Source organism: Herpailurus yagouaroundi, unplaced genomic scaffold, assembly GCF_014898765.1.
Source record: "Herpailurus yagouaroundi ecotype Mexico unplaced genomic scaffold, PumYag 29, whole genome shotgun sequence".
In the NCBI taxonomy this organism is placed as follows: Eukaryota; Metazoa; Chordata; class Mammalia; order Carnivora; family Felidae; genus Herpailurus; species Herpailurus yagouaroundi.
In genome coordinates, this window is record NW_024412377.1 from 60,295,062 (window position 1) to 60,310,676 (window position 15,615).

The window sequence follows — 15,615 nt, forward strand, 5'->3', positions numbered from 1 at the left end:
CACTTATTGATTTAGAATCACCAAGTATCTAACTGACATGGAAGAGCATAGGCTTTGAGTTCAAGTTCCAGATGCTTAGGTACCTGCTGACCTTGGGAAAACTGTGCCACCCCTTTCAACCACTAGTTCCTCACTGGTTGAATTGGAACCTGTAATGCTTTCCTTTTGAGGATGAGACATGTAATATGACAGCCTGATAGTAGGTGTTCAGTAAATATTGCTACAATCTCTCTCACATTTATTTAATGCCCCTAATTGCTAATTATTTTTACACATTTTGCATGAAAGCTGCCTCATTATAAAAGATTTAAATAGTACAGGGGAAGATACAAAAGAACTAACCACTCAGTTTCCTCATCAGTAAAATGGACACAATAATAGCAACTATTCCAAAAGCTTTCTTTGCAATTAATATGTATATTAACCAAGTGAAAGAATACAAAGGAAGTGTTTAGGGCAGTACCTGGCATGTAGTAAGGCTTCCATATTTGGTAGCTTCTATGAGTCACCATTGCGACTATTGCCACTAATACATTATGTCTTGCTCTTTGCCTTGCTTCTCAACTTAACAATGTGTCTCAGAGGGCTTTCCATATACATTCACCACGTAATATTCCTCAATGTAGACGTATTTAAATACTTCACTGGGCATTTCCTAATCTTCGTTTTTTTCTTTGCTATTTTATTTGTATGTTTTGGAGTTGTTAATGTACAGACTCCATTGTATTATTTGTACACAGGTCTGTGAGCTAAACATGATGTATTTGGGGATCAGGGTTCCCAGAGGCTGAGAGAGTCAGATACCTGGGAGTACAGAAGTTCTGGCTTGCTCATAGTGGGTACTCACACATCCTGTGTCCTTGAGGGCTTGAGAATCAGGCCTGCAGGTGTGTTAGGGTTTGTCAGCTTGACTCATAACTCGGGCTCAGTTTTCCCAGAAGCTGGAGAGGCAGGCCAGAAAGAATGAATCCTGCAGATGTCCCTGAAGGCTGTGCAGGGGCTCCCTCTGCCCTTAATTGTCCACTTTCCTCCCTCGGAGATTTACTTATGGAGGAGTTTCCAGTGCTGAGATCCTTATAAGAAGGCTCTTAAGCTTTTAGCTGTATTTTTACCTGGTTTCATTCTAGAGGCCTCAGATGGCCCAAGATGAGTAACCAGTGTAGGAGTGTGGAAAGGGGAGGAAATGCAGAGTCATGGAAACAGTACATTCTCCTTGCTTAGCATGAAGGGAAATGAAATGTTTCATATTGAAGACGAAAGACCCCACATTGGTTTGCCATGTGACATGACTGTCCAAAGCCTTTCTAACCAGCAAGGGATGAAAAAGAGCTGTCATTAAAAGGATACTTGGTCCTGGTCTACTATCCCATATCACCTTCTAGAGACCCAGGATCAGACTAAGCGCTGCTGGAAAGGCAAATCATGGTTGTCATGCATGACTAATGAAGTCCCCAAATGGGCATTCTGAGATGGAAGAAGCTAAAGAGTCAGAAGAGCCAGATGGCATGTTTTGTAGCCAGACGGATGGGGTGTCAGTGCTTAGGGAGTATTGGGAAGGTGTTTCTGATTATTTCATTTCTGTAGTTTTGATAAGCTTCGCCCAGATTTTCTTCTCCTTGGTGTCATCCTTTCTTTTTCCATTTCTCCCTGGTGCCCTCTATAAAGATATACTCCTGGATGGATGACCTACATAATGGCTGTATTTTCCAAAGCAAAGCTCCACAACTGATTAGCTGTGAGATCTTGGGGAAGTCATTTCTTATTTTTAAGCAGTAGTGTCTTCATCTGCAAAATAAACATGATATCTACTCATAGGATTTCAGTGAAATTTAAGAAGTTCAGCTCAGAGCAAGGCATCAAGTTTTCAGTCAGTCATTCAACAAATATTTATTATCACCCATGTGCCAGGCCCTATGCTAGGTGCTAGGGAAGGAATGGTAGATAAACATTATTTATGGCCTCCTCATGCTGGTAGTCCAGTGGCTCTGTGTCCTCAGTAAATGATAGCCAACATCAAGAGCTATTAGGGGCATTTTAGTCACAGCCCAGGATTCGCTAGGTCAGTGAGCAGAAGCATCCACAGACTCAAACAGTGAGGCTTTCCTTCCAGGATGCAGTATCAGCATTGTACTCCTCTTTGTCTCTGGGCCTGGGGTGAATTTTTGTCTGCACTACCTGCACCTCACTCTCCCTTGTGGAAACTTAAAGAGATGGATTTGGGGGCTGGGGAAGAGTTGTTCAGCAACCTCTGCACTGCTTCAAGGAAAGCTGGTAAAGCAGTATGTTGCAAACTCTGATTCTTACCCCCTTTAGCACTAGTTCACAGGTAGGGAACATCCATATTCACAGTTCTCCTACCTCCTGAAATATCCCTGTCCTTCCCCCAAAGGCACAAAAATGACCTTAATCTTAGAGCACCAGATAGAGCCCAAGAAAGTGGGTACTCCCTGCTCGTTCCAGGAATTTCTTGTGCTTTCTGGTATAGGATATTTCACCCATCTATCCAGTCAGCCAGCCAGCCAACCATCCATGTATCCAACCACTCATCCATGTGTGTATCCATCCATTCATACATCCGCCCATCCATCCATCCTACCTACCATCCATTCATCCAGCCAGCCAACCAGCTGGTCAGCCAGTGTATCCTGCTCTGGGCCTGAAACTGTGCTCAGTTGCAGGGATAATAGTAAGACAGACAGATGTGGTTACTGCTTTAGTGGATCTTACATCCCAGTATTTGAGGTATGTGATTAAACTAACAGTTGCTTTACAAATATGCTTTGCATTTATCCCCACTACCCCTACTTGCCAACTGTTCATCCATATATGTCTACCAAATGATACGAACATACACATAAACTGGCCTCCTTCTTCTCATCTGTAACATTTCTCTGACTTCATAATTCAAACAAACAAATGACAACAACAGCAAATCACCTGAGTTTGCCAAGACTCACAGTAGTGTCCTAATATCAGTTAGAAAACATAATGCTCTGGGTGATTCCAGAATGTGTATAGAATTGGCATGCCTGGGGAGAGAAGAGCCAGGAGACAATGTAAACTCAGTCTCCTCATTACAATTTAAAGTTCAGCACAATATAGAGAAGAGAACAGGGGCTCTTGAGTAGAACACTCCTGGGTTTGAACTAAGGCTATACCACTTACTGGCTGGGTGACCTTGGGCAAGTTGCTACTCTTTCTGAGACTCAGTTGAAAGAGGAGATTATAAAGCTACCTCACTGGGTAGTTGTGCAGATGGGACAAAATAACAGATGAAATGTCCTCATGTAGGATATGGTCTCTGCCTACTCCACTCTTCAATAAGTCTTTTGTCTCCCTATCTTTGGGACTGAATGCCTTACCTCCTCACTCACACCTTTAGCTCTTCAGTAATTGTACACCTTGTCGGCAACATCATTCTTCACTCCTCCCCTCGGTATACATTCGGGGAAGAACACACTCTTTATGTTTCTATGGAAACACCACAGGGTTCCATTATAATCATTAGGGCTCCCCACCCCGCTCCTGCAACTGTCCCCACTGGTCTTGACAATTTAAAGGGGATTGAAAGTGACTTTCTTTTTCAAGGCCAGGGAAATAGCATAGTGTAGGGAAGCATGTATGCTTTGGAAAGAAATTGATTAATGTGTTTTCGGCCAAAGCAATTTATTAACATAAAGGAAAATTGTCACTTTTCTTCTTATCCATCCGTTTGACAAACTGCTGTTTAGTTTGGAGGGGAAGAGAGGGAGGATATTTTGTTTTGGTAGCAGCTGCCTTATAAATAGGCAGGGGCAGTGCCCTCTCTCATCTGTTTTCATTTTGAGGCTGAGTAGAGAAGAGGAGATACCCCTTAACTTCCTACTTATCCAATCCACACCAAGTTGGCAACCTCTTGAAAAGGGAAATAAGCTGCCTACTTGGTAAGAATTCAAGTAAAGTCTTATCAGAGGGTTCTTTGTAGGTTGGTATTGACATAGAACACCAGTAACTTCTCCAGCCTCACCTCTGCTTCTTTTCTTCCTCTTAATTTCCCTACCCTGCCACTCTTATCATCTTCTGCATTCATATTCCATATGGAGGAGAGAAATGTTGAGTGCCTAGCTTGTGTAGAGCTCTGGCTCACAGTTTGGGCCAAACGGTGGTCAAGAAATTGTTACAGTATGGGATTCAGGCCTGGAGCCATTGAGATAGTCCAGAGTATTCAAGATCTGTGAGGTTAGTCCTTTGAAGATGTGTGGAATACCTAACACCTGGTTCAGGGGTGGGGGCACTGAGGAGTTCACTGGGGAGCCTTAAAGCCCTTCCTACCCAAGATGACTGTGCATGGCACCACATTGGATTTAGAAAGTGAGCTGTGTGTAAAGTAGAAATGGAAGAGAGCTTTCAGGTTTTCCTCTTGAGGGAACCTCACTAATCTAACTGACAGATCAATGCTTCAGCTATCATGCTAGGTGAAAAGTAGAAGGATGTTTTTCTAGGTAATTGGAAGCAGCGAGAAGCCTAAGTCATGGCTTGTCTAGAAGAAGAAATAGTGAGAAGCAAAAAGAGGATAAATACATAAATATATAAACAAACAATAGAGCTGGTTTCTGGATGTAGTATCTTGGCTAGGCAAACTAAAGTTGGGTGAGCCAAAAGGAGATAAAAGTTTATATAGAAACAAACAGTGGAAACCTCTTACTTTTATATAGCACTTTCAAACCGCAAACATTTCAAATCTGTGTTTTTATTTTACCCTTACAATAGCCCAGAAATATGGGAAGATTGTTATCCCCATTTAACTGACAAAAGGGGTTGGCAAAGGGAAGTCATACCATGAATTATGATCAGAATATAAGCCTGGTCTCCTGATTCTTAGTCCTTTGTTTTTCCTAAAGAGGGGTCAAATGTTTTAGCCTGGGGCTTGTCTATTACTGGGGGTCTTATTCTAAGACGAAGAAAGAATGATAGGACCTGTACCGCATTAGGTGAGGACATGTAGTATTTGAGTGAATAATAATAACAATAATGAGAAGTAGGAAGGCAGGGAGGAGGAGGAAGTGGAGGGAGAGGAAGGGAGTAGAAAGAGAAGAACTAGTAGTAATCCATATTGTTGATACTATACTACAAGTTCAGTAATTCTTACATGTCTCATGTATTTCTCAATTAACTTCATTTTACAAACAAGGAAACTGAGCCAAGGAGAGGTTAAATATTCTGCCAAGAGCATGCACTGGTCAGTGATAGAGCCAGGATTTGAGCCTCCTTTGTCTAGCTCCAAAGCTTGTACACTAAGATATATTGCACTGAAAGAACATAATAGTCTCTATCTGTGTGAGATTCTATTTGCCCAATATGTATGGGGTAGAGGTGGTGAGGTGTGATGACCAAGGCCTGGTGCACCCTAATGACCTCACTGCCCCCTGTGACACCAGACCTAACCTGGGGCTGGGCTGCATGAAGGGCACTTTATGACCCAGTTGACCAATACACCTTGTAATAGTGTTTCTTCTTCTTCTTTGTCTTCTTCTGCTTCTGCTTCTGCTGCTTCTTCTTCTTCTTCTTCTTCTTCTTCTTCTTCTTCTTCTTTTTTAATTTGAGAGAGAAAGAGAGGGAGAGAGAGAGTGCAAGTGGGGGAGAGGGGAAGAGGGTGAGAGGAAAAGAGAGAATCTTAAGCAGGCTCCCCTTCTAGTGTAGAGCCTGACACAGGGCTCAGTCCCACAACCCTGGGATCATGACCTGAGCTGAAGTCAAGAGTTGGATGCTAAACTGACTGAGCCACCCAGGTGCCTCTGTAATAATGTTTCTAGATTGCAGAGCAGTTCTGACTGTGACACTGCATTCCCAGAGAAGATGGGAACCCCCTTAGGAGGCAGCTTACTCAAGGCAATATAGGGGCTCTGCAATCTTGGGTCTACTGTAGGCTGCTGAGGTCTACGGTAGGCTTTGTGCACTTCCTTCTTAGGTGAGTCTTGCTCTTTTATAAACAGAAAAGATGATAAGCCACTTCCATAAACCATACACTCCAGGTAAGTTGGCTGAGAAATTAATGATCCACAGCATCTTCCTGAAGATAAAACATCTTCCAAACCCCTCTCCATCTCTTCATCATCTCTGTGCATCAGAGAGCTTCTGTGGCCCCTCTTGCCATGGAACCCAAGTGAACCACAGATTTATTGACCTCCTGTCACTTTCTTTTTTAAAGAATTAGCTGTAAGAATCAATAGAATCAGTGAGGATAGTTTGGTTCCTATCCACTTGGATAAACCATGCTGCTTTGGAAAGTGTCTCTGGGGAAGAATTACAGTCTGGGAAAGTAGGGGCTTTAGTTTGTTTTCTCCCTCCCAATACCCTCCCCACCCCAGCATAGAAGGGATTTTGTTCCTAAAACTTTCTTCTAATGACTAGTTTTCTCATTATTTATAGGGTGTAATTTCAAGCTTCACAACTTGCATCCATGTTAAGTTGGCAAGTGCACCTCTTCTCCTAGGGCATCTGTCTGCTGATGAATCCTCAGAGAATCACAGGTGCTCTTCTTGGTACATAGATAAGCAGAACCAAACTGTAGAAGTCTTCACTGCTGATCACTGTCTATGAAAGAGATCTGTGCTCTGTGTTCTGTGGCTCTGTGTCAAGAAGGCCTTCAGGTTAGGCCTTCAGAAAGGGCAGGCCATGTCAGAGAACTTTAACATATATTCACTGATTATGCAAGGTCAAAAGGTAAGAGGGGCAGGAAAATCTCCTGAATGCAGGATCGGTTTGAGCTCTGGCTCCACTGAATCTTGGACAAATCTTCATGCAGCCCCTCTGAGTCTTAGTGTCCTCCTCTGCTGAGTGACAATATCCATACCCACATTTTAGGGTTGTTTGTTGGGAGTCCGAAGTGAGATGATACATGTCCAGTGTTTAGCAAAGTGCCTGGCACCATGCCTGGTTCAACAAATGGTAATGATTGTTACATTAACTTGACAGAGAAATAAAGATTGGGTCATTCTGTGGTCAACCGTGGCCTCCGTGCCAGCAGCCATCCATTTGTTATTCCTGTGAAATTCTCAACTTGATTGATTTTATATTTATGGCATGTTTCAGCCTCTTTAGCTATTAATGCATTAAAATAGGGTTTAATTTTTATTTCAGATAAATTGCCAATGCAATAAATCATACTTTCTCCTTGCATTCTACAGGAAAGAAAGGGATAAAGCTACTGAGAGAAACAGAGGCTAGGGGCAAATGTCTTGGGGATCAACCTGTCAGGGCTCAGAGAAATTTCCACCTGTACCCCAAACTCTATATCTGTTTCCTAAAGAGATAGCTTGAACCATGTTTGGGGCAGTTGTTTGGGGGATACTGGATGATATTTCTGTAATGTTCCCATTCCATTGTTTGCAATAAATGCTGCTCAGTCTGGACTGAAATGTGGTGAGGGCTGCAAGTGCATCTGTGGTTACCAGAAAGCACAAATGCTGTGTAATTTATAATTATTTTTCATTGTGGACTTCATTGCTGGCCAGAGGGAGGACTGTGGCTGGAAGGCAGAGAAAGCTCTCACAGTTCACCCAGTTCCACACTGGGAGAGCATCAGAGGCAGGCAAAAGGAAAAATACTAAATAATTTAAGTGGAAAGTCGGTTACTAAACCCACAGGCCTGGGTGCATATCACATTTCTAATAAACTAAGGCCTTTTTCTCTGGTCAGGCAATAGCTTTAAGTGGCAGGCCAAGACCCCGTGGCCAGAAAGCATCACCTCAGATGGAAACGCAAGGAAGACGCTCAGGGCTGCTGACCCCTAGTTGGCTCACGTAGTTCTCCAGAGCCTCTTTCCTTGGTAAGGTGCAGGCCTGGCCTGGCTTCTCCTGCAGGGCACACAGCTGTAAGACTTTGGCTTGCGTTCCAGAGAGGCGCCTTCTAATGAGCTCTGAATATCAAAACTGTAAGGGAGAGACACCGGGAATGAGGAAGCTGGTTGCCGGGTACACGGAGAGGCGCTTGCTGTAAATCTCCCTTTGCATATCCTTAACATCTCTGTCTGATCCAAAAGGAGTTATAACAGTGGAGGAATCAATAAGGGTGAAAATGCAGCCTGTGGTCTGTGGAGCTTGAGGAAATGGTGGTGGAGGCTTCTGGCATTCAGTGTTATGCATATTACCTGGCTCAGGAGCATGGGGTGACTATAGCCCTCTCCTGAACAGGGGGTGGTGGTGCTGGGCAGCACTTTGCATATCCACCCCACCTAGTGTTTGTGACTGCTCCTCCAGGACTCACCAGAGGATAGTTCCTAGCATTTGCTCTCTTGGCTTGGCAGCAGAATTGGGCTTTAATTGGTCTTAACCTTAATTGGAAGAGGAATGTGGGCAAGGATTGCCATTTCATTTCTGATCTCAGATGAGGCCCGAGGAGCTGGGAGATGTAGCAGGAAGGAGTGACTACAAATGAATACCCTAAGTAATGCATAAGGCAAGCCTGGACCTCAAAATGGACTGACAGAGACTCGTTTTCCCTTTTCATTGGAAACAGGAGGCCTCAAAAGTTCCACTTACTCTGTGAGCAAGCCCCTGACCTTCTCTTCCTTTCCCATTTTGTCCACCCTCACCTGCACCCCCTATTTAGGTCTGTATATGACCACCTAAACCTGTAATTAGAAGGGAAAGTCATCTTTCTAATGATGTATTTAAGACAAAAACTACTTACTTGGCTATTTTATTAGCAAGAATTTTCTATTCATAGACATGTGAGCTGTTTGTCACAAAAGTGCCTAGTAAATCAACTGCCACCCCTCTTTTCAAGACCCTGATTGACTGTCTCTGAAGCTATAATGGATCCGACCTTCCCAGGAAGCTTGCTGTAACCAGACTCCCATTCTCCACCCCGCCCCTCTTCTCCAGAAGGTTGGGGGTGAAGGCCAGTGACCAGTATTCACATATACCCAGCAGACCGCCATACAGGTAGTCCACGATCACCCTTTGAGAGCACTATTGAAGGCCTGCGTCTTCAACTCAAGCCCTCACGATGCCCTTGGCTGAGGAGAACTTAGTCATGTAATGCTCTGCTGACACTCCTCAAATAGGTCTGACTCTGAAGGTAGCATGCTGTGGAATCTAGCCAGCAGGTCCTAGAACAGCATCCCAATCTTGTCATTACTAGCTTCAGAGTAAATGTGAGAGTGCCTCACTCACCTGTTCCCACTTGTATAATCTGAGTACTGTGCAAGTACCTGAACTTCTTACTTCATCTACAAAATGGGAGTGTTTTTATCTGTCTCACATGGTTGTGAGGGTTACAGGTGAGAACAAAAGGTATTTATAATGACAAGTAATAATAGAAACTTCTTATTTCTTTCCCCTGATTTTCTTCCCAACAGATCCCTGCCCTCAGCTAGCTGTCATAGTTGTAAAAATCATCCAAAAAAAAAAAAAAAAAAAGTCAAATAAACTGACTTCCAATTAGATGTGAGTAGTTTGTTAATCATAAGGGTTTAATCTGGTTGTATTATTATTGCTGCTGAAACAAATCACCACACATGAGTGGTGACAAACAACACCAGTGGTACTCTCAGAGTTCTGGAGATCAGAAGTCCCCAGAACTCTAAGTCATGGTGTCAGCAAATCTCTGTTCCTTCTGGAGGCTCTGTGAGAAGTTCTGTCCCTTGCTTTTTCCACCTTTCAGAGGCTGTCCACATTCTTTGCTTGTGATACCTCTCTTCACCTTCTGCTTCCATTGCGTACCTCCTCTGACTCTGTATCCCCTGTTTCTCTCTTCCCTTTATAGAGATCCTTCTGATTAAATTGGGCCCACCTGGATGATCCAGGACACTCATCCCATCCCAGGATCCTTAATCACATCGCAAAGTTCATTTTGCCATGTGAGGTAATATATTGACAGTGCCCAGGAATTAGAATGTGAATATCTTGTGGGGCCATTATTCTGCTCACCACATTGGGTTTTGATATTTTACCAAGAAAGACCACAGATCTCTAATGTCTTAATCTCCTCTTCCAAAGACATCATTGGGGACAGATCAGATACCAGAGAAGGGAGATACTGGAGCATGGAGGGAGTTTGTGGTTTGCCACAAATCAAACTTTGCCTTTTTACCACAGCCAGTACAGAAGTGTACTGGGCAGTAATATTGGATGGCCATGATGAACGAGGATCTCAATGTCCTGTGAAATTGCAACAAGCTCTCTGAGTCATCAAAAGAAGATTTGATTAGGTTCCATCTTGTTGAGAGTATGTAGCACTCCAGGTATTTGAAAATTGACAATCTCTGTATTATATTCAGGTGTATGATTCAGTTCAAAATTACCTACTGAGGACCTGCTGCATAGAAGCCTTCCTTCCCTAATAAGAACATTTCATTAATTAACTAAGGGTCGGGGCACACACAAATGGTAATAATGGCTTTACTTTTGGACAATCTAAATAACTGTCTCAATCCCACCACTGCTTTTTATCTTTGCCCCAGTCAATATAGTGTTCCCTTTTTTGACAAGTATCTACTGAGTGACAACTATGAATTAGACACTGTCCCACAACTTTGAGATATTAGCCATTTACTGAAGGAAAGAAACTCATCAACACTACATTGCAATGCAATAGGATAAATGGTATAGCAGAGGGACATGCATGCCATGGGGATCCTCCATAGGACGGAATGTAAGGTTATCCAGAGGAACAACATGAGGAAATTCCCAGACAAAGCAGGGTGGAAAAGACATTCCAGGAAATGAGGGGACTTATGCAAAAGCACCAACATGTGATAGAACACACAGTATTTGAAGCTAGCCCAGTTCCTTGTGATTGGGGAAAAATAGGAGACCCAGCAGGTGAGAAGGTTAGTATCACATTCAAAGAGCCTTGAAAAATTAGCTAAATGCAACAGCAGGAACCATGGCAAGATTGTTTAGCAGGGGAGTGACATGTTAAGATTTTACTTTTTGGGTAATTTAGCAATCTATGTGGAGGATTACTTGGGATGGGGCAAAAGGGACTGATGGCAACAAGATGAGGTAGCATTCAAGTGACAGGTGATGAGGGCCTTGACCAGAGACAGAGGGGCTGAAGCTAAAGGGGATGGATTTAGCAAGTAGAATTGGTAGCCTATTTGATGTGTGTTGTGAGGGAGAAGAGTGAGGCAGTGGGGACTATAGTTTATGGAGCCATGGTCAATGGTGTTGAGCAAACTAAATAACAGGAAGAGAATTAATTTTGTAGGAGAAAATAAGGAGTGTGTTTTGATAAATGGTGAATCTGAGGTGGTTTTGAGATACAAATATGGAAATATTCATAGGTACACACACACAGAGAGAGAGAGAGAGAGAGAGAGAGAGAAGGGGAAAGAGCAAGCTCATGGAAAGGTAGGGAAGGGTAGTGTCACAGAAATAAACTTCAGACCCATGAGCGTAGTGAAAGCCATGAAAAGAGGCTAAGGATGAGCAGAGGAGGCAGGAGACAGCCGTCCAGGTCGACTTTCTCACAAACTGCAGATTTTCTGCTGCTCTCTGCTCTCTAGCACCTTTCAAACCCTACGTAGCCAACCTCATTCCTTCAGCCATTTCAAATGGTAAATGTGTAGCCTGAACTTTGTTTCCATTTCCTAAGCAACACACTTAGATGGGAGGAGAAATTTTTTTTCTGAGAAAGACTTCCTATTTTTTTCCTTAAAACATTTGAGACATTTTACAACTTAAACCAAGCAGCTATTTTCCTGGGATCTACGTACAGAAAATAAATGCATGATCGGTGTAGCCAAAGACCTCCGAAGAGGCTCTGTGATTATTTTTAGAGTGTCCGTGGCCGTGGATGTGAAGATGAAGTGCTAGAAAAGCAGAGAACAGGAAGAGGAATATGGCATGGAGGGACCCCAGGCCCTTGAGAAAAGGGAAGGGAGCTTATCCCTTAGGACAGCATTTCCCAAACTTCATCCTTTATGTACCACCTCTAAGGTCTTTGTGAAACTCCCCATGCCATCTACACAATTATTTACTTGTTTTTTTTCCTCTCTAAATCAATTCACTTTTAAACTTGAACATTTATACAAAACAAGTAATATCACTTTTGAAAATGGAGACCTGTATCACTTGCAATGGATATATAGGGGGGACTAGTTTTCAAAGTTAAAAACTTAAGTAAAACATGTAAAATGATTACCTTCTGGCCGGATACTATTGCTTGCCTATGGCTATGAACCTGAGAACTGCTCTCTCTTGGCAAAGGCATGTGATAAGCAAGCATTAGAAAGGCTTTGGAGATATTCTAGTACCAAATTCAGATTCCACCCCACCCCCCCACCCCCACCTAGATAAGCAGAAGGATCGAAATAAATTTGAAAAAAGGACAACCTTCTCACCAGGTAATTCAATGTTCTCTAATGTTGGAACCACATTAGATACCACATGGGCATTCACCCAATCCTTTGAGTAACTTGTCCTAGGATTAATACTAAGGACAGGTGAGGAGAGTGACTGGGGACTAAACAGCCTGCAACCAGCTTGAGACATCTAGAGGCAATTCCCACACTCTTGCCTTGGTACCTATGGCAGTCACATTAACAAAGAGTCCATTCTGCCGGCTGTATAGAAGCCCCTGAGAGTCCCTGAGAGCTATGCATGGATTCTGTAGGCATTGGTGTTAGTGCTATTCTCCTTGGTGAGGTAGGGTCTGCCAGAATGATCCCCAGTAAGAAGAAAGCCAAGGAGACATGGGGTGGGGGCACCCAGAAGGCTCGTAGAGCAGGGAGAATGAATGGGATAGAACTGATGACCTCACATGTAGCAGAGCCATATCCTTTGGCTGATGGGGCCACTTGGAAAACCTTATGTTTTTAACTTAGCAGCAACATCTCCATAGAAGACCCAGCAGGCAACTTATCACACGCCCATGTACTTTATGTACAGTGATGTGCACTGGGCCCATCCATCACCAAGGAGAGAGACTGCAGCTTAACAAGGCCTGAGGATGAATATTTCACATCACTTATTCATTAGTTTGTAAGATTTGACTTTCCAGGGCACAACACAAGGTTTTAAGTCATTTGAAATGTTAAAAAAAAAAATTGACAACTCTCATCTTCCCACTGTTACCCTGACGGGGATGTTGTTCTGATCTCTTTGCTTTCATCAAATTAATTGCCCGTTCTGCAATGGCTTAGATACAAGACTGTAGATAATGTCTGGGAGAGCAGTCTGCTTTTGAATGGTAATAAGGGTTGGATACATACAATAGCTGTTCTTGAAAAACTGGAAAGGGATGTGGGTGTGACGATTTGCTAACCCATCCAGGGGTGTCACTTAATTTAGAATGTTTGCTTGGGATGTTTGAAGTAAGTACCAGAAAAATGCAAACATTCTCAGACTTGTTGGAAGGTCATAATTTAGTCAAATATTGCCACTTTCAATTTAGCATAAAATATCAGAATGTCAGAACTGAAAGGAACCATAGGGACCATCTAATTAAAGGCCCTCATTTTTCAGATGAAGAAACTCAGAGGCCAGAAATGATTTGCCCAAGGCCAGGCCATGAAGCTCACAGTAGATTGGGAAATAACCACTTGTCCTTTTCACTTACAGAGCTAAATAAAAAGTCATCTTAAGATAGTAGAAAATACATCATCTGCTGCTGAAAAAAAAAAAAAGAGATCATCCAAAATTTAAATGGAGGTTAGTTAAAAATAATTCTTCTTGTTGATGAATAGTTTTTTGCCCTTCCTAAATGTATAGACAATTAATAATTTTTTTATGTTTATGTAAAAATATATTTTTATTTTGAGAGAGAGAGAGAGAGAGAGAACAAGTTGCGGAGGGGCAGAGAGAGAGGGAGAGAGAGAGAATCTCAAGCCCTGACAGCACAAAGTCAGAGGTGAGGTTCAAACTCACAAACTGTAAGATCATGACTTGAGCCAAAATCAAGAGTGGAAAGCTTAACCAACTGAGCCACCCAGGTTCCCCTAGACATTTGATAATTTTTGTTCTAGTGATTAGAAAATTTGCTTAAGACGGGGGGATATAAGGTGCACTTAGAAAATGCCCAAGACCCCATCTAAGTGTAGGAGGCTCCTGACTTCCTGTTCCAGCACCCCTCTGCCTACCCCCAATCCCTTGTTAGGACCAAGTCTCAGGATTCTGCTAAAGAGAATGAGAGATTTTAAAAAGACACTGGCAACACAATTTGGGCTTCAATTTGCTCAGGCTCTTGCTACTTTTCTCCTCCAAGATAGAAAAAGTAATAGAGAGAGCAAAACTGTATACTTTAGTCAAACAAAATTAGATGCCATCAACTGAAATGACTGCTTTTGACCACTTTTCTACTGTGCAACCAAAAGTGGACTTCCAGCTAAGGGGGCATTGATCTTTCTAGTAATAACAGTAATAAGCCCTTGGATTTGTATAGAAGTTTGCAGTTACAAAAGACTTTCACTTATCTGATCTTATTTGCTCCTCTTGGCAACACTTAATAGGGATAATTGTTCCCACTCCATAGGTGAGGCAACTGAGCCCCAGGTAATTTAGCAGGCATCAAACTTTTGACTTCAAGTTTAGTGTACTTATCACTATATGATTTTTCCCATCAACCGCTTATAAAAATCTACTTTAGGGGCGCCTGGGTGGCGCAGTCGGTTAAGCGTCCGACTTCAGCCAGGTCACGATCTCGCGGTCTGGGAGTTCGAGCCCCGCGTCGGGCTCTGGGCTGATGGCTCCGAGCCCGGAGCCTGTTTCCGATTCTGTGTCTCCTTCTCTCTCTGCCCCTCCCCCGTTCATGCTCTGTCTCTCTCTGTCCCAAAAATAAATAAACGTTGAAAAAAAAAATTTTTTTTTTAAAAAATCTACTTTATTGCAGCAACCTTACCCTCTGCCAGAAGGAAATGTTCATTACTAAATGTGCTTACTAATGAACACAAAGTGCTTAGCTCGATTCTTGACACATAGTGCATGCTTGGCAGGTGACTGCTACTGTGAGGAAGGGGCAGCGTGGTGGAATAATTGAGATCATAGGGCTTGTCATCAGAAAGATCTGGACTTGAGTCCTGAGTCTGACCCGTTCTGTTCTCTGAAAATGTTTAATGCAAGCTGGGTCAAATGGCTCAACTTCCCTGAGGACATTAACACCTGCCTCACAAGGTGCAATTGTGAAATGAGTTGCAAATATGCGTGTGGAGCTTAGTTGTGGTGCCTATACTTAGTGTGCAATAAATGTAGGGTGATTAAAAGGATTTGCTCACAGATCTTATTGTAAGGACACAAAGCAATGTCTGTCTTGGAACCAGATGTTAACATTTCCTAATTAAACACCTTGTTCTTTAAAATTTTCAGGCATTCCAAGGCCTCCTGTCTTTGCCTCTCACTTGACCTTACATGTCTAAGAGAGTTTACAAGGGTGTTTGTTCTGCGGCCCCCACAGCTTCTGTGCTCTACAGAGCAGACCTCAGTTGTGGCCAGGTACCTGTATATGATGCACGCTGTATTCTGGCAGGTACTGCAGTTGTTGAGATCTTGGCCAGTTCGATAAAAGTTGCGCCTGCAAGATAGAGCATTTTCTGGATAAATCTGTGGGCAAAAGCCCCATGGGATGCACACATTCTAGCTACTTATTTCCTACAGCATAGCACTGCCCCTCTCTTGGGTAGCAGTGTTCTGGAGT

The 15,615-nt window shown here is 42.9% G+C and overlaps 2 protein-coding genes across 6 annotated transcripts in view; one reads left to right on the top strand and one right to left on the bottom strand.

Annotated features, from left to right (window-relative positions):
- The window catches only part of DOCK2 (dedicator of cytokinesis 2), a 418,809-nt gene that overhangs the window by 203,584 nt on the left and 199,610 nt on the right, over positions 1–15,615 (top strand). The window lies entirely within an intron of this gene.
- Positions 1–15,615, bottom strand: part of INSYN2B (inhibitory synaptic factor family member 2B) — a 121,612-nt gene that overhangs the window by 3,122 nt on the left and 102,875 nt on the right. For all 5 annotated transcript variants that reach the window (XM_040444542.1, XM_040444536.1, XM_040444520.1 and 2 more), the window contains one exon: positions 15,418–15,492. In XM_040444542.1, coding sequence (XP_040300476.1) covers positions 15,418–15,492 — 75 coding nt within the window. The remainder of the gene's footprint in view (positions 1–15,417; positions 15,493–15,615) is intronic.